The sequence below is a fragment of the Malaya genurostris genome, chromosome 1 (genome assembly GCF_030247185.1).
Source record: "Malaya genurostris strain Urasoe2022 chromosome 1, Malgen_1.1, whole genome shotgun sequence".
Lineage (NCBI taxonomy): Eukaryota > Metazoa > Arthropoda > Insecta > Diptera > Culicidae > Malaya > Malaya genurostris.
Window position 1 is genome coordinate 101,964,884 of NC_080570.1, and position 20,565 is coordinate 101,985,448.

At 38.7% G+C, this 20,565-nt stretch overlaps 1 protein-coding gene across 1 annotated transcript; it reads right to left on the bottom strand.

Annotated features, from left to right (window-relative positions):
* Nucleotides 1–277: 277 nt before the first annotated feature.
* Nucleotides 278–19,171, bottom strand: LOC131427296 (uncharacterized). Its single transcript, XM_058590357.1, has 8 exons — nt 18,737–19,171; nt 12,370–12,648; nt 12,057–12,314; nt 11,931–11,996; nt 11,788–11,862; nt 11,610–11,669; nt 630–752; nt 278–472 (listed from the first exon to the last, which is right to left on the bottom strand). The coding sequence occupies exons 1-8, from the start codon at nt 19,169–19,171 to the stop codon at nt 278–280; spliced, it is 1,491 nt and encodes a 496-aa protein (XP_058446340.1).
* Between the last annotated feature and the right edge of the window lie 1,394 nt (nt 19,172–20,565).

Genomic DNA, 20,565 nt, shown 5'->3' on the forward strand with positions numbered 1-20,565 from the left:
GTCGTTGCTTAGCGCGAAGGTCTGGTCCAGCGACGTTCGTCAAATCGAACAAAGACCAAAAATATTGACGGTTTGCGGTTCTCGCGAAGTCAGGTGTACCCACAGAAAATAAAAGCAGAAAAACAAACATTGCCTTGACTTTCACTTTTTCTTTCCGTCCGTAAGGTAATATTAAATCACTTTGAGGCAGCTGGTATTGGTTTTCGCCTTTAAGCAGTCGCAACATTTATTAATCAACCACACATTAAACTACGAGTCTAGTGGAAAAGTACCACCTCTAATGGGTCGCCGCTTCACAGGGATGCTTACAGTCGCTGTCGGTGCTGCTGCCGGCAGACGATGCCCCGGAAGCGTCAGCCGAGCCTTGTGATGAACCGCCCGACGAACCGAGGGATGCATTCAGCACTAGACTGGTTACGCCGCCAACGATCGAAGAAACGATGTTTCCGATGAAACCGAAAAAGTCAGAGCCCTGTGAATTGATAGAGAGGGGATGATTTAAATCGATTGGAAAATAATTGATGGAAATTATTACGACACTTCAAACGTGTTCTCCAATAAATGCAAGTACTGTTTAGGTTGCGCACTTCGGCACGGTTTTAGGATCTAGACATTCATTGAACACTCACTTTACAATTATTACCGCATCCCTCCGCTTCGGAATCACCCTTACGTTTCGCTTCCTCCAGCCCAGAGAAGAAATTCTTTATGAACAACTCTGGCCTCAGCGGCAAATCTTCGTCTTCTGGATCCTAGAATAAAAGAGGTGTAATAAACTAACCTGTAGCTTACGGGTTTAAATTGTGGGACAAAAAAATACTGTTACATAAATCAATCAATCTTCGACGGCATCAATAGCGACTCATCGTACGACTGCTAAACGAAAAGAGCGCTGTGTGAAGTTTTGCACATTTTTACAATTTGCCCCCTAGATAAAGGTACGCAATAATAACCATTCAAAACAGTCTTCAATTTCACTATTACCGCATTATTTTAACCGACAGCGCCTTGGCGCCCTAGAGCTAATGCTGGCTGACCCCAGTCGGTGCCACGTGCTTATTTCTGCTCAACGGGGATGACGACCAACGATCAAAGTTTCGTCATTCGATCGTAAATTATGAGCACTTTTGGCGGGCGTCTTCGTCAGATTACTGTTTAATCCTATCTAGACATTCGCATTTATCAAGTGAAACAACCAACAGTAGGCTGAGCAGCATAAAAGAGAGAAGCATTGCAGATCGCGCTGGGTACGATCGATGACAAAGTAGGACATCATTCAGGAGATAATTACTTTCGATTCCGAACCAGGTGAAAATGACAGTTGTATGCTTCAGTTTAAGATCCAACCAATGGTAAATAATTTGATGAATTTATTTACTAATTTAACAGCCTGGAACTGAATAAATCGAATGCGAAACGGAGTGATATTCAATAGCAAACCTTTTCAGCAAACAGTGCAGCAAACATCGGATATGTTACAGTGGAAGTGAAAGCTTACCATTTGCCAAGCCGATTTGTTTATTATGTGGCTAATAAACATTGAATAATCTGAAGCATTTCAGCATGTTTACCAGGTGTAAGACTTTGTTGAAACTAACTCTTGGAGGAAATCGATGAAGTAATCGAACAGACTGGATTTTGAGACTTAGCATCCGTTTTCTTATATCTAGGGTTACCACCTAGACGAGCCTCGCCTGGCAGTGTCGGGTCTAGAGGTGGGTGCCAGGCTGCCAGTGTTACAAAAAATCTACCAGAAAAAACTAGAAGGATCAGCCCCTTTGGGGCTCTCGAACTTCTGATGTAGAACAAGGCTACCCAAAAAATTAAATGACTGGAAAGTTCTATAAAACATTTCAATCAGTCGTTATAATACTTTATTATCGATAATTGTATATCGATCTGTGCGAGCGTCACAACAACACAAACCTTTCAGTTTTTGTGTAAAAACATGTTTTAATGTGACGTTTCTGAATATGAAATAGCGCAGAAGTAAAACATGTTATTTCGCTTAAAACATGAAATCAGAGTTAAAACTTGTTCATGTTTTAGTGTGATCATAGTATAAAAGTTCGAAAATCACCGTTGCACTGTTGACCATCAGAACAACAATCAGAACAAATTGGCTCAAATGGCACGTTCCCCTTGATATTTTGAGATTTGTGCCGTTGCACTGTTGACCATACTTTGCATTTGTTTTGTATACGACGAAATTTTATCAGTAGCCGAAATGTATGCAATTATATATATGCATAGTGCACGGGATTTGATTATTCAACCACTTTGCACTAAATTTGATTAAAGTTTTGCTTGTGTGCAATTATTTTTATAGCGTTAAGTTTCGCTTGGCAAACCGTTATTCAGCGATTACGCAGTGATTCTGAGATTTTGATGAAAGATATAAAAATAGCTTTCTGAAAAAACGTGTTCCTTTAATAAAAATTGGAAGCTAATCCTGAGTTGGTAAACGACTGGACAATGCGCAATTCAGGCCCCAATGTGGTTCTTAGCCTCTTGTCCAGTAACTCCTATCCCTACCTCCCCACGGTGCCGGCTGGAGTACGAGGAACCATAGGAAAGATCGGGTAACCAACCCCGGTGGGACCTTGGTCGTATGCTGACAAGGAAGGGGGGGCTTGTCTTCTCTTCACAGAGAGCGAGCCTACCTGAGCGTCTGTTCCCCATGTTGGGTGGCAGCCAAACAGTGGTAGAATGTGCGTATTGAAGATCAAGGGCCGTTTCTTCAATTACAGCATCATCAACGTGCACTGCCCACATGAGACTAGACCCGATGACGAGAAGGAAGCATTTTACGCGCAACTGGAACAAACCAACAACAGGAATGGTAGTTCGAAGCACCTTCTTCCCTCGCAAAGATATCCACAAAGCCACCTGGAGATCACCTGATCAACATACGGAAAATCAAATCGACCACGTTTTCATCGACGGGCGATTCTTCTCCGACGTCATCAATGTCCGCACCTACCGCAGTGCCAATATTGATTCTGACCACTACCTTGTCGCGGTTTGTATGCACTCAAAACTATCGACGGTGCACAATACTCGTCGCAAAGGAACGCCGGGACTCAATCACGAGCAGTTACGTAGCATTCGTACTGCAGAGGAATACGCGCAACAACTGTAGCTAGTGCTACCAACGGAAGAGCAGCTTGGCGCGGCGACTCTTGAAGACGGCTGGAGGAATATGAGGTCCGCCGTGAGTAGCACAGCTGCAACCGCTCTAGATACGAGGTTATCGAATCGAGAAAATGACGGGTTTGACGGCGAATGTCAGCAGTTGGTCGAAGAGAAGAATGCAGCAAGGGCAAGGATGCTGCAACACCACACTAGAGCGAACGAGGAACGATACAGACAGGCGCGGAACAAAAAGAACACGGTTTTCCAGAAGAAAAAGCGCCACCAGGAAGACCAAGATCGCGAAACGATGGAACAGCTGTACCGCGCAAATGACACACGGAAGTTCTATGAGAAGGTGAACCGCTCACGTAGAGGCTACACGCCACAGGCCGAAATGTGCAGAGATACCAGTGGTAACCTTCTCACGAACGAACGTGAGGTGATCGACAGGTGGAAGCAGTACTATGACGAGCATCTGAATGGCGAAGCACAAGATACAGAGAACGGTAAAGGAATCAATCTGGGTGCACGCTCAGCCGACGACAGATTCCCAGCCCCTGATCTGTCGGAGATAAGTGAGGAGATCGGCAAGCTGAGGAACAACAAAGCCGCGGGCAATGACCAGTTGCCAGGCGAGCTGCTCAAACACGAAGGAGAGGCACGGGCTAAAGCGCTGCACTGGATGATTTCTAGGATTTGGGAGGAAGATATTCTACCGCAGGAATGGAAGGATGGAGTGGTATGTCCCGTCTACAAAAAAAAGCGATAAGCTCGACTGTTGCAATTACCGCGCAATCACATTGCTGAACGCCGCCTACAAGGTACTCTTCCAAATCCTTTGCCGTCGTCTATCACCAATAGCTAAGGAATTCGTAGGGCCGTACCAAGCGGGATTTACTGGAGCCCGCGCCACTACGGATCACATATTCGCGATAAGACAAGTACTCCAGAAGTGTCGTGAATACAACGTACCCACGCATCACCTATTCATTGACTTCAAAGCGGCATACGACACAATCGATCAAGAACAGCTATGGCTGATCATACACGAATACGGTTTCCCGGATAAACTGACGCGATTGGTCAAAGCAACTATGGATAGAGTGATGTGCTACGTCCGAGTATCTGGGACGCTCTCGAGTCCCTTCGAATCTCAGAGATGGCTACGGCAAGGTGATGGACTTTCTTGTATCTTGTTCAATATTGCCTTGGAATGTGTGATTCGAAGAGCGAGGATCGACACGAGTGGCACGATCTTCCGAAAGCCCGTACAACTTTTTGGCTTCGCTGACGATATTGATATTGTGACACGTAACCTTGATAAGATGATGGAAACCTACATTGGACTGAAGCTGAAGCTAGGCGTATCGGACTGGCAAAAAATGCGTCGAAAACAAAATACATGAAAGGAAGTAGCTCTAGAGAAGAAACACTACGCCTCCCACCACGAATATTGATAGACGGTGACGATATCGAGGTGGTTGACGAGTTCGTGTATTTGTGCTCACTAGTGACCGCCGATAATGACACCAGCAGAGAAATACAGAGACGTATTTAGGCAGGGAATCGTGCGTACTTTGGACTCAGAAAAATCCTCCGATCAAGAAAAGTACGCAACCGCACGAAATTGACCATCTACAAAACGATCATTAGACCGGTTGTTCTCTATGGCCACGAGACCTGGACTATGCTGGCAGAGGACCAACGCGCCCTCAGTGTTTTCGAAAGAAAGATACTGAGGACCATCTATGGCGGAGTGCAGATGGAAGAGGGAACGTGGAGACGGCGTATGAATCACGAATTGCAACAGCTGCTAGGAGAACACCCATCGTACGGACAGCAAAAATCGGACGTCTACGATGGGTTGACCATGTCATAAGGATGTCGGACGACAGCCCAGTGAAAATGGTTCTTGAATCTAATCCGACTGGTACAAGAAGAAGAGGAGCGCAGCGAGCAAGGTGGATCGATCAAGTGGAGGGTGATCTCAGAAGCATCCGTGCCTTGAGTGGCTGGCGACGAGCAGCCATGGACCGTGTTATGTGGGGACGTATGCTTGATACAGCAAAGGACACCCCAGGCCTATAGCTGTTAGGTAAGGTAAGTAAGCTAATCCTGAGCATTGAAGAGACATGTTTGATTCTTCCAACCCCGAAGCTTATCGAAGTCAACAAGCGAATGAAAACTACATTTGATCAAAGCAAGCCAATCAGATCATCCAATCGTTTTGTATCACTTCTCGTGACGTATGCTGCTTGATAGCAACCTTACCCCAGCATGTTTCATGTGAGACTGAAATATTAGCTATGATTTCGCTTATATTTATAGATTCGAGTGCTTCCGCAGTCTCGCTTTTGCTTTGATTAACTATCGTCTCCGTTCGGGAAGCCACTAAGCCAACAGATGTTTAGCAGACAATATAAGACACTGCTCGCTATTGATAACAATTGCATTCATATGTGCATAAATATGAGTGAATGTATCCATTCAAATCGATGCGTACAAATATTTCCAATCAGTTGGTGAAATAATATTACAAATCAAAACAAAATTGACTGAGCTGTAAGAATTCAAAACCTGACCACTTTCTGTACGTCTACTCTCTTGAGTTTCTAATTTGCAGCCTTGTATAGAAAACAAATCGAAATTTGTAGGTAAATAATCATCAGAATTTGTAGGTTAATATTTGTAACTAGCAATGAAACTGCGGTGTAATAGGAATGTTGTTTTGCCGTCGCTTTTTAACACTGTTATGAATAGGTAAATAATTTTTGCCCAGTAGGGATGGTACAAAGTATCGATACCTAGGGTATCGAGATACCGACATTTTGGGTATCGATACAAGGTTTCAAAAGGCAATAAAGTTTCGATACCTGTAAGTTTCAATTGATACTTGCGCAGCAATCATTTCAAAAAACCGCATATAAAAAGACTGCATAAAAAAAGACCTCAGTGTACATCGATGAAAAAGTGAGAATTGAAATTCTGCTGATTGGTTTCGTGACGTTGGCAATTATACTCTCTCATTTTTTCTATGAGAAACGAAAATGCTTTTTCTCTCTTCGTTTGTTCTGGTACAAACGAGACAGTGAAAATATCGAAAACGAGGCTGTTGGATTGGCTTCTTTCATTGAGAATGCGTGGCAATTTTAAGCTCTGGTTGCGATACTGTTAGTATCGAGACCAAAAACACCCGAATCTTGAAAGAAAATATTGATACCTCAAAATATCGACTCGGCATCGGACATCCCTGCACTGTTGTGAATAGGTAATTAATTTGTGCCCTAAGTCTCGACGAATGGATTCTTTTTTGCCTATAATTTTACCAGTTGGTTGAATTTGTGGGTATAAGTCATGGAAGAATTTTCGTTAGCTTCCTTTTATGAGCTTTCATATTTTCTCCAAGCATAAAATGAAAATTGAACATTCATAACATAACATACCGAATGGCATAAAATCAACTACCTTATTCTGTTGTAGTACAACCGCTTCGAAACATGATAACCACAACGGGACCCACTATTAAAATATTATCGTGCGAAAAAAGCGATAGAATTGCGGATAAACTTCGAGAGTTGCCTAATCAATAACAAAATTAACATTTTACTTCTTCTCTTTACAAAAAAGACGATTATATTTTGTTCAGTGAAGATTTTATGACGATTCATGATGGGAAAATTTTAAACAATTTTGATTAAAGTATTTTGATTTTAAAAGACGACTTGAAAAAAAATGTCATTTTCTTTTCCTTTTGATTGAAACATGCGGTCAATATATGAATAAAATCACACATATAAATATTAAGGAAAGCTTTCGTTCCTATCTGGAATCAGATTTCACAGTTCAAGAGTAATAAATCTTTACTAATCAGCAGATTATTGAAACAATAACTATGCGCATCTCCTACGCATTGTGAAATTTCTTGTAACTAAATCTAGAGTTAGTTATGTACAGTCCAAAAAAGTGAGGATAATAAGGTTGCACTCAGTTACGTGTCCATCATCAGGGACAACGCAATGATGGTATGGTTTGAGAATCCAGAAAGTCAACTAATTAACTGCCTCTAAATTGAAGATCTTTGTTCCCAAATAAAATTGTTGCCGGGCGGGGGATGCATCCGACGTGGTAACCCTATTTGTATTCGATAAATAGACCCAAACCTCCGTTTACGAACACTTTTTTTACGTCATTTCTTTTTACGTAATTCTTTTTACGAACCAAATTCCAAATAATATAAACTTTTTGTACGAGCCTACTTCGTAGAGAGGGATTTTTGCGTACAATGGAAAAGATTTCCTGCTCATTTATTTTCCATGGAAATATTTCTGGAACGGATTTAAAGATATGGCGACTTCCGATTCATTGATATTCTATAGAAACCCTTACAATATGGGCAGTTTTGGAACGGGTTTAATGAGTAGATGTATGAAAGTGATGTTTGAAGTGGTTCTGAATTCCAAGATGGCGACTTCCTGTTTCCATGAATACCTTGATATTCCTCAATAACCTGTATAATATGAGTATTTTCGAAACGGATTTGATGAATAGATGCTGAAAACTTTGGAAGCGATAACCAATATGTCGTGATGAAAGTAAAAAATACTTTTTGCCTTTCTCATATAGAAAGGTTATGCAATCACTGTGAAAACCGACTTTTGAACCGAGGCCCGGAGGGCCGAGTGTCATATACCATTCGACTCAGTTCGTCGAGTACGCAAAATGTCTGTGTGTGTATGTATGTGTGTGTATGTGTGTGTGTATGTGCGTATGTGTGTATGTAACGTTTTTTTGCATTAACTTTTCTCGGAGATGGCTGAACCGATTTTCACAAACTTAGATTCAAATGAAAGGTCTTGTGGTCCCATACAAAATTCCTGAATATTATTTGGATCCGACTTCCGGTTCCGGAATTATGGAGTAAAATAAGCCAAAAATTGTGAAAATAAGTGCACTAACTTTTCTCAGAGATGGCTGATCCGATTTTCACAAACTTAGATTCAAATGAAAGGTCTTGAGGTCCCATACAAAATTCCTGAGTATTATTTGGATCCGACTTCCGGTTCGGGAGTTATGGGGTAAAATGTGCAAAAAAAAGATAATATGTGTTTTAACTTTTCTCATAGATGGCGCGACCGATTTTCACAAACTTAGGTTCAAATGAAAGGTCCTATGGTCCCATGCGTTATTCCTGAATTTCATGCGGATCCGACTTCCGGATCCGGAAATATAGGGAAAAGTGTGTTAAAAATTGTACACCATCACTGAAAATGGGGAAAAACCTTAAAAAATTGTCTAAATCGACCTCAAATCAATTTCCAATTTGATGGTTTTTATCAGTAGACGGTCAAACAAACCGATTTCGGTTATTCTTTTAGGAATCGAAGAAAAATTTTGTTTTGCCTTTCTCATATAGAAAGGTTATGCAATTAGTGTGAAAACCGACGTTTGAACCTAGGCCCGGAGGGCCGAGTGTCATATACCATTCGACTCAGTTCGTCGAGTACGCAAAATGTCTGTGTGTGTATGTGTGTGTGTGTGTGTGTGTGTGTGTGTGTGTGTGTGTGTGTGTGTGTGTGTGTGTGTGTGTATGTGCGTATTTGTGTATGTAACGATTTTTGCACTAACTTTATGGGGTAAAATGTGCAAAAAATGAAAATATGTGTTCTAACTTTTCTCATAGATGGCGCGACCGATTTTCACAAACTTAGGTTCAAATGAAAGGTCCTGTAGTCCCATACGTAATTCCTGAATTTCATCCGGATCCGACTTCCGGATCCGGAAATATAGGGTAAAGTGTGTTAAAAATTTTATACCATCACTGAAAAGAGCGAAATACCGTAAAAAGTTTTCTAAATTGACCTCAAATCTTTTTCAATTGATAGTTTTTATCAGTAGACGGTCAAACAAATCTATTTCGTTTATTCTTTTAAGAATCGAAGAAAAATAAGAAGAAAGAAGAATACCACAGTATTATATATGATAGTTTGATTGATATGAGAAAGGCATCATTACACCACTAAGTGGATTAAAACAGGTTTTTAGATGTTATCCCGTACACTAAAAAAACTGTGATTTGTGTAACACTGAAAATAAAAATACTTCAAGAACACTTGAAGCTAAGGATTTATGTTTGAGGTCGCTTTTAAATATTAGATTATTACTTTCAGTTGTTCAATAAAATATTGATACCATACAATACGACTGTAACAATATACAATTATAATGAAAGCCACTCGAACTAATTTTTTAAACGTCTACTTGTTATGGTTGTTTCGAAATTATTCAAACAGTACACTATTTAAACAATATCGATGAACTGGTATCTACATTATATTGATGTTTGAAATGCGCCTAAACTTCATTTTTCGGTTTCTAATTATCAAATCCGATCCGATAATACCCATATTGTATTAGCACCTCAATCATCGTTTTATGGCATTTACTCATCAAACCCTTTCCGAAAATACCCGTATTGTACGTATCAGTAAACCGATATTCACCATCTTGGAATTCAGAACCACTTCAAACATAATATTCCGAAATCTACTCATCAAACCCGTTCCAAAAACACCCATATTGTAAGTGTTATTTGAGTAAACGAAGAAAAATACCATTTCCAATTCAATAATCTGGTTTTATTACGGTAGATTAAACCACTACTAGAAAATACCAACTCGTAAAAGGAAGTTCAATTAGGCAGGGCTTGCAAATTGAAGCTGCGAATATTAACGAAAGAGTTACACCATTTGAGCTATTCATACACATTCGTATGTTAGGTAGAATTCACAGCGCAACCCATGCAAGGAGAGCTGCTTCGTTCGTTCATTAGTTCATAAAGATGTGCGCCAGCTGATGAGTATGCTTCATGAGATTAGCATTTGATGGATGGTTCTCATATTGAAGATGACTATGAGAAAACTAGATTCATAATTTTCAGTTCCGATGAATATTAATTGAAAAAATATTGCTTTTAGTGTTTCTAGGATTTATACACAGTGTAAACTCCTAAGAAACAAATTGATCGTTTTAAAAACGGGCTCAAATGCGAAATTTATGCTATGCAATTTTTGAAACAATTTTGAAATGTGATCTTGGAGTAAAAACGTTATGTTAAAAAGTGATTTCTGTAAACCTACACTGAAAAAACATCCCAAACATTGCCTATATGACCTTGCTTCGCATCTTGTAGCACGAGGTGAAGTAAATTTCTTCATTCTCGTACAGTACTAACGAGAGTGAACGCTTCATTTCATTGCATTGCATGGATTGCTTAGTTCATGTATTAACTGAGACTGAGAGCATAAGCAATTTTTACAAGGGAACTGGTCTGCTCAGTAGCATGTACTCTCATACATCCAGTTTCTCTCTAACAGAGGTCTCTCATTCAGTTATGTCAAGCAAAGTGTTCACAGCGGGTGTTTTTGTTGCTTCGTTCGTTTGAGGATTCACAATACAAGCCCTGCAATTAGGTTTATACAAAATGATACGTACGTTTAGTAATCTCCTTTGCAAATGACTATTATTTAATAATTTTTCTCCCATTTAGAGGGAAGACGGATTTGGAACAAATTAAGCTCTCTAAATAGCACGAAAATGTGGTCAGCAACCTAGCCTCGAAATATTGAGTCATAATTAAGCTAAATAATGTATTTTACTCTTATCGAAAGGAAGACGATCTATAACAGTATATCGTGCTAGTAACTTTTCTAATTCGGAAACCTACCAGCTTATTCAAATTAAATTAAATTTGCTCACACAAGCGTTTTAGTTACCGTTCCCACAATTTACTTTTGTTCCTTGCAATTCTACTAATATCATTGTTTCCAGTCGTTGCTCTTGTTAGATCACAATCTCGATGTTGTCGCGAAGTATGCTTTCTGAGACGCATATAACACGAGGTAGCGCTATCAACAGTAAGGGTTCCTATAAAATGTCAATAAATCGGAAGTCGCCATCTTGGATTTTGAAACGACCCCTTTCTTGCACCCACTTATCACATACGTTTTGATTAGAGTGCCTATAACCAGAGTGGCGACATCTCATCAGTAATGTTGGCAACAATTCAAAACATTCCATTAGCTTTACATTGAATTGACAGGTCGTTTGCTCGTTTGGAACTGGGAGCTGTCATTCCAAACGAACAGCTGTCGCCACTCTGATTATAGTCACTCTAGTTTTGATGATGGCCGTATGATTCCACATTCATTACTCAAAACTTTTTTTACGAATAAAATCCCAAATAACGTAAACTTTTTTTACGAGCTACCTCCAATTACGAGCCCCCGTTTAGTTCGTAAATGGAGGTTTCGGTGTATTAGAAGTAACAAATACATTTTCGTTTAGGAAATGTTAAGTTTTCGTTTTTTGTTGCACGCAGTCGATTCATACGATGAGTCATAGAGTGCAACAGGAGGATTTTCTTTGAAAATCCGATTACTCTATTTACTAATAAATCATAAATAATATCAACTTACTGAGCTAAAAGCAGCAATCATCGCTCCCAACAGATTTCCAAAGAATGCACCATTGTTGTCCTAAAACAAGAGATCACAAGATGTTTATAACTAATAATTCCACTCAATGTTTTCAAATCTACACTCTCTAGACAACACTACTATTCGATATGCATCATTTCACAGAAGAAATGCTTACAGCGCCTCCTCCCGACAGTCCTTCCACGGCAATACCGACGTAGCTTCCCAGCACTTTGCCGAAGTTCTCATCACCCTGTTAAAATATCAAAAAATACATTCATTGTATAATATCAGTGAAGAATAGTCAATCAAAATACAAACCCCTAACAAACCGGCAATGAGTCCCGTTCCGGTACCAAGCAGACCAGGCACATCCAAACCGTCAGGCTGTGGTCAAGGAGAGACTTGTTAGATGTTTTTTGTTCGTTGTGTGGATATTGTTCTTACCCCAAACAAATTGGTGATTGCGGCTGACAGAGCTCCGACCAGTGCACCTACATCCGATCCCTCATCACCTCCACTCAAACTTGCAATCAGCCCTACCAGTCCGCCTGGAGGGGCCTCGTCGTCCGATTCCGATTCGGACTCGTCATTACCATCATCTAAGGTGACCGAAATGTCGTTTTGACTATCGTTTTGTTTACTATTCTTCTCTGTATCGTCATTATCATCTTGCCGTCGATGAAAAAGGGCTTCAATATTGTTCTAAAATATATTTTTCGCATGATTTTCAATATTAATAAATTATTTTATCGTCAACCTCTAAATTTTGCTGGTAAACGTTCTCGTAGAAACTATAGTTCGGCAGTTGAATGCCAACCATTTTTTTCAAGACAATTTGATCTATACTTTCCAATCCATCGTTTGTCTCCAAATATTGGATCGTGTTTTTAACTTGATTTGCAAGATTCTTTCGCATATCGCTAATGTGTCGACTCACTTCTCGTTTGATAAGCACAATATCGTAGTCGGTTTTGTTGGAGTTCGAGAGATTCGTTCGAAGTATTGTAATTCGTTCATCGGTTAATAATTTTTGTTTCTGAAAAATAGAGAACATTTTTTTCTGATGATGATTATTAGGATGATTTATATTATCATATAAAATATCGTTGAATAACTCAATGATGAAATGAAAACCGCGAAAATGTTACCCCAGAGACGGGACTCGAACTCGTAGCTAACTCCTAACCGGGGAAATTGTTTTACCAATTGAACTACCCTGCATATGAAAACACATGAAGAGAAAGTCCAATTGATTGGACGAAACTAAGCATGCTTCGCTGTACTTAGCCACCACGGTATTCACTTACAGTCCCGTATCGACGAAAACAAATTCAACAGAAACACATACAATGATCACGAGTCTATTTCTATCCATCTACTTTGCTGCACGATACTGATTCGAGACTTTTGTTTTTATCTATTTCGTTATCTACGGGGTACACACGATAGTTTCATGCATCGATTTAATGAATCTAGGGGGTAGTTTAATTGGTTAAACAATTTCCTCGGTTAGGAGTTAACTATGGGTTCGAGTCCCGTCTCTGCGGTAATATTTCCGCGGTTTTCATTACATCATTTTGTTCACATGTCAATTTTCCAATATGTTTTCCCTGTTAGATACTGATCATATTAAAACTAGCTCAAGATGACTATACGTCTTAACAAAGACTAAAAACAAATCGTTGAATAACTATTAACATTCAATCACGGTAGCAGCAGTTGAAAAAATGCATTTGATTCCTATAAAATTTATTATCAGTGGATGAATATTAGAGATCGTTCTAAACCAAAATTAGCTCTTGAACTCTTTTTTTATAACTTCGAGAACAGGTTATTGAAATAATCGATAGACTTATTTTCGATGGTTAGATCAATATGATTTCGCAAACAAGTCTTTTTGTAAAGTCAACTAAAGGTTACATGGATTTAAAACGAAGAATCATAATCGTGTCACCTGTTTTCAAATAATTATAATATCGTTATCCTTAAACGGTATCATGAACTCTCAGTTTTTAAAGATAATCCTCAAACGTTTTTACCAAAATGTTTTGAACAAGAAGGATGAAGATGTTGTTTCTCGTGAAGTGGTTAAAATGAACAATTTTACTTGTTGGAGAATGTTTTCAAGTTCGAGTTCAGCCTGTGGATTTCTCAATTTCAACCAATTAGCTATTTCCAACTCGTTTTCTATGAGGTAGAACCTTGCTGATGATGGCTGCTCGTCATAACAAAAAATAAAAATCTGCTTAATCCAGCAGTGAGATGATACCTTTTTTGGTGCCCTCGTCTTTGAATTAAAATTCCGAGAAAAATGCGTTTCGAATAAAATTGTTGGGTACCTTCCGGGATCGAACTAAATACCGGTAAAACTGAAATAAATTTATTTGACCATCATTAAAATCAGCAAACTGGATAAACTAGATTATTTATGTGAAATAGATATATTTACACTAATTTCCCTGTATCTTCTTCATTGAATGTCGATTTCTGAAGAAGTAAGAAGTTTTCATGGAATTTTAAGACCTTTCATTTGAATCTTAGGTGGAGGTAATCGGTGCAGTCACCTATGATTAAAATGAGTTAAATTATTTTCTGTACACTTATATTCTATATCCTTCCTTATATTGATGAGCTAATTAGAATGGTATATGAGTATAAGTACACAGTCTTTTTGGTGTTTAGGAACAATTGCATGCAACAGAATTGAAAATCATGTTTCATTTTGCTCCCAAACATTGCGTTACAGCGCTCAACACTGCTACTGCTGGAATAGGGGGAAAAGACGCTTACACAAAAATATCGGTATCTCAGTTAAAAATGGACAGATTTCCAAAATAGCTATTATCGTGTGGGATCTAAGTCTCGAAACATATTTTGTTTACAAGATATGTTGTAACATATATTGTAAAAAACTGAAAATTTAGCATAAAACTTCGTATAACTCGAAAAGTAAACATCCGATCTCAAAAATGTTCAAAATCATTCACGCCGACGAAACACCGATTATGCACTACGTTCTGGACCTCTAAATGAGGCTGTTGTACCGGAAGTTCATTCCATCGTTATGGAAAGTCGAAAAGTGGTGTTTTGAGAGACCGAGAAGATGTCAAAAAGAAATATACGATCTGTTTATACAAAATATAAGTAGGTTTTATGCCTGTAGAAGGAAGAGACCAAGAGAATTTCAGCTCCAGTTGGTTTTTAACTACTCCAAAATAAATATGGAACAAAAATTTGAAAAAGTATACCCCCAATTTTGCATAAACACTTCGGTATGAAAATATTGTTTATAAAGTGGGTACAGCGTTTTGTCACAACCAATCAAATAAACCTATCGTTGAAATGACTAAATTCCATGCATAGAAATTCGAATTTCTATATCACTTCCACCATAACCGCCGGAATTAGTCCCATGAGACTATGTTCTCTTAGACTGAAGCGTTTTCAAAACTAAGGAAAAATTGTTGTATAGAAGTGGTGTGGAAAAGATGGAACGCTGCTTGAGTGTTACTCTTCAAGTAAAATACATTGATAAAGAAAATCGAAATTAAAAAAAAAAAGAAGTATTATTTTCTTTGTCAGATCAGAGACTTTCAACCCACGTGTTAATTGATATAATAAAACTTTCAATTATTTCAATATTTTTTAAGAATTTTGTAAAGCATTCGGAATGCCCCACAATTCCAAACATAATTTAACACTCAATATTCAGTTAGAAATTAGCTGTCAATTATTTTTTGAAAGTCCGCAAAATTAACTTTTGGAATAACTTCAACACTTTCAAACTCAATTCCTAGTTTTTTTTATTTGTGTGAATGTTTTTTCGCTTTACCCGAAAGTATATCTTCTCTAGCTTTCTTTTCACGTTAAGACTTGAACAAAAAATAAATTTTAATATTCGGGGAACGTTTGATCAATTGGATCTATTTTTCGTCAGGTTATACGCAAAGTTTAAGACGCGCACATGAAGTTTATAACTGTGCCGATATACCTTGCGACCGTGCTTAACTAGGACGTATATAAATATAGTTTAAACTGCGAGGAGAATCAATTTGGTGTTTTGTTATTTTGGTTAAAGACTAGATAACGACATACTTCATACTTTGTAAGGCGTTGTTGTACGATTTCACTATCAAGTGATATCAAGTGATATTTTGCTAATATTACGGCTGGCTATTGAAAATAAACGGAACACATTGATTTAAATGTATTTATTGATAGCAAACCTCCCGACAGTTTTATGAGCTTGTGAAGGAATTTAGTATTTTAATAGGAAGCACATATTAAAACAAAACACGATAAATTTGCAACGTATTCCCGGTAGCCGGCTACCCAGAGCAATAAACACATGATGAAATTATTCGAAAATTTACTAACAAACAACCCCTTCCTGTGGTGCATGTGGAAATGCAGAGGATTCCTCGGCTCCTAGAAGCAACATGCATTGAACTAACAATCTTTCCTTCCCAAGTAGATTTGCAATCAGACGGCGTCGTTATTGATCAGCATGCAAGGATCAATGCGGTCTCTAATGCTGATGCTTATGCTAAACTAGTCTTCTGATGTAATATAGCAATTCTTCAGGAACTCGATAATTTCAATCAATACTGTTTTTACTCTGAACTAAAACATGATGATCAAATGTAGTTAAAAAATTAAAATCAACAAACACTTTAATCAATTAATACATATTCGTTGAAAAAATCTGCGAGTAAAGTCTGTGAAACAGGATAAGCAGAATATAATGGATCTTTGTAATATGATATGTTTCCGAAAGCCTCGGGTCTGCTACCCGCCATTAATCAAATTAAAGCAGAAGTAGATTTTTTTTCCAAATATCTCCTCAAACAAACTTTTTTGTTGAGTAAGCTAAAATGTTTGAAAAAAAATGTAGTAGGTAATTTTAAACATAATCGCGAGATTGACGTAGGACTGGTGTCGATAGGACTTTAAAAATGCGCATTTATGTTGGTGCATTGTTCTACTAATAAATTATCCATTGACGAAAAAGTAATGTAAAATCACATAAGATCTTTGTAAAATGCTCTGAATTCTGAAAAGAATCAAAGGTTACCATTTCTCCAACTTTCAACAAGGATGACAATTATTTTGACGAGCAAAATTCCGAACAAATCGGTTGCCTCTCGTTTCGCGAACGACGCACAAAGTAAATCTGCCACATGCTTGTGTGCCCTTCCCTACAGCGCTAACGTTCCGCACCAAGTCGAAAAGTGAAAAGAGGACGTCGTATGGATTAGTGACGACACTTTTTCCGATTAAAAAAATCGAGTTAATAAAATCCAATTAATATATGAGAAAATCCAATTAACTCTTTGCTTGATTCCATGTATAGACACTGAAAATGGTTTGGAACTAAATGATTTGACCGTAATTGCGGATTATAAAACTATCATTTATGGCCCTTAGAACTGTCGATTTGTATATGTATTCTCTCCGTTGTGTTCACACTTTAAAGAATTCTCTGCACTTGTTTGAAGCGAAAGCCGCACTGCAGACGGAGCGAGCAATGAACATAACAGATCAAAAGTTCAAAAGAGCGGTTTTAACGGCTACAAAAATAATAACGTATAGAATTGCAAACGACCAGAAGCTGGATAATGCAATCACTTTTGTTTGAAGCGAAACTAACACTGCGAATGTCCAACAGCATATATTCTCACAGAAGAAGTAATTATTAGTTTTCTGCGATTAGGCTGGATGAACGGAACCTTATATTGAAGTGATTTAGAAAACAAATCTGGTGTAATTGGTTACACTTTCGTGTTGTGAAATTTTGAAAATGCACCCAGGTGAGCTTAGTAAAGAAAGACGTAGTCCTACGTCAAAATTTTCCTTGTTACGCACGGCAGTTTACGGGTTTGAACAGAGCATTGCTGTAAAAGTGGCCGCAATATAAAGACGACCAAGTATTTTTGATTCATGACAGTACAAGATCCTTTGTTTCGAAAGTCGTAAATGCTTATTTGGACAAGCTAAAATGATAAGTTCTGTCCATCCCGTCATACGTCCCGGATATTGCTCTATCTGATTACCATTTGTTTAGATCCATGACGCATGGTTTGTCAGAGCAGCATTTAGAAAACTATGAAACGACAAAAAATTGAACGATTCTTTCATACAACCCTTTTCCAGAAATTTCAGAAATATCAAAGAATTCGACTTTCAATCATGCCAACCAACTGAACACTTGCAGTTCGTGCTCGTATCGCATCCGACACAGTCGAAAATTTCTTACGGTCGCGACGACAGAAACAAAGACAATACAGTGCAGTGAACAAAAGAAAGTACGAAATGGGCAAATACGATTTAACAAAGCCTACAAGGCCAAATTCAATTTGTATTGATTTCAACCGCTCAACAACTTCACCATCTAACCAACTATCAACTGCAATCAATGTACAAAGCACATCTACAGCAACTGCAAATGAACCCAAGACTGCGATCAACAATGAAAACAAGGACACGGAAACCACTCACAACTCCAACGATGTAGCAATGGATGATATGAGCAACGGACAAAATGACCTCCAATCTTTGGTAGAAGGAAATGGAAGCTCCTCTCCTCCTAGAAGAAAGGTGACAACGAGATCCAACATTAATAAAATAATATTATGTAACAAAAACATGGGTAAATCGGCCACGTAAAGCTATACGCAAATTGGCCTGAATAAAAATTGTTTAAAAAAACTGAACACTTCTTTCCGAAGCTAACGAAATCGCCATAGAATTAGTGTCACAAATATCATGCCATCATATGAACTTCTGTGTAACTTGAAACAAATTGGATTTAAACATTTGAGCTCAATTTTTTTCGAACACCTCAAATGATTAAACAAACTATCGCAGGCACTACGGCTTTCATTTCACTTTAACCAATATTTACTGCATCATTGGCACATGATTTGTTGAGTTTCCAGCAATGCAATTTAAACTAATTAAGTGTCTTGGATTCGGTTGGTGGAGAAATCCAGCAAGCTCAAATTTAAGCATAGCCAATGACAGAATCTTTCTCGACATCTACCCTTGGTTGGATTTTCTCAATTAGTTTCCCCTCATTCACACATTGCAAATCCACGCTTACGAAACGAATCCTAACTCCATACCTCGGCAAGCCTGCTCATTTCACGCTTGTACTGATCGTAGGACATTGGTTTCGTTGCTAAACTTAATGCTCCGTTCAAAATTTCCATGGCCATCTTATCCCGCTCCATCGTCCGTTCCATGGAGGCAATCTTTCGTGATTTCACTTCAATCTTTGACACATTGTAGGTTCTGCTCAGGTCCTGCAGCTGTCGTTTGAGTTTTTTCTCCATTTCCGCCTCACCCTGAATGGCACCGAATAAAATTCCAATGGTGGCAACACGTTTCAAATCACCATCAATCAACGAACGAACCGTGGTGAACTCAGATGTTCGATTCACTGGAGTCACTTTTGGTGACGGTACTTGGGTTATCACAGTTTGGGTGTGTGGAAAACATAATCCTCCTCGAGGATAGGCACTGATCACAAAAATAACAATAATCCACAGAGAGTTCATCACGAGAATGTCAACTGGCAAGTACTGGGAGGTCAGCTAACATGTGGACACTTTTTATATACTCCTATGGAACCGATCAACTTAGCCATCCCCAAGGATATGTTGTAAGAAATAATCAATGGGATGCTACATATCATTGTGCTAAAAGCGATGTCTGGTACCATCTAGTGTACCTCAGGAATTGCCCAAGTTTTCTAGGGATTCGCATGATTGAGCGCTAGCATGCGGAAACTCAAATTATGTACATGAACCGTGCAGTGAGGGCTCGCTTGAGCAAACTTGAAGGCCGTTAGTAGAACCCTCCAGTGGATTGCACGTGTCTTTCATTCATACACTTACCCAGAACGAAGGTTAACGAATGCATGAAACTAATGATGTTCGTTATGCAAATTCGAAGCTTTCAAATTAAATAACTTATTTTCGATATGCTTCAACCCAGAATTTAGAAAATTTTAGTAAAATCGATTGGAACTGGTCTGCGAACAGTTTGGGCATTTAAAAATGAACCCTTCGCGATCTGGCCAATAGTTTCCATTTTCGAAAGTGCGCTTGAGCTCAAAGTCATTTACATGGCCTGCTAACCGTGACCCAAGAACCAGGGAGGCTCACGCACATTTCAGCGGTGCTGTATGGAGATAAATCTCGGAGCTAAACTTGATTGGCGTCTATGCGAGGGCCCCAGGGAAAAGCGTGCATGCACTTTGTTGAATGCAATTGGTTTTTCTCAGTCATTTAACCGACATCATCTCCAACTCATGTGAATTTCAGCACACACATTGGATTCCACGAGAATGAATTAAAAGAAAGATAGTTAGATAGCCTTAGTTAGAAATTTCAACATCGTAAGCAACGTCCACCGAAGACCCGTAGTTCACAGTCCACAGAACGCCACTGACATACACCTAAGGGTTTCCGTTCTCGATTGGCGATGTCGCGAGTTCGAAATATCACGCAAGTCGATTTATCACGCAACGATGTCAACCGGAACAGTAGCATAGTTTGTTATTTATCTACATATAATAACAGTTTCTCGCAGCAATGCCACCCAAGACGCGAAAGACCCTAGAGTTCGAGGGTGTAGATAAAACTATAGTGAGCTTAATTGTATCTAAAATCAATAATACCGGGAAATCATTTAAAGTGAAACAAACTGTCCAATGACAGCCCGTAGAATCTACACTCTAAAAAAAGTTACAAAGCTTTCTTGTCAAGTTACACAACCCTTTTTCCTATAACAAGAGATTTATTGTCATATTTATGTATTTTACTTCTATTACACTAATCTGCATAACGATCAATCAACGCGATTACACAATACTAACTGTATAATCATGAAGCAATGTAGAATCAACTACTGAGTAGGAAGTTAGGAAGCGCTGAGTCGAATGGTACTA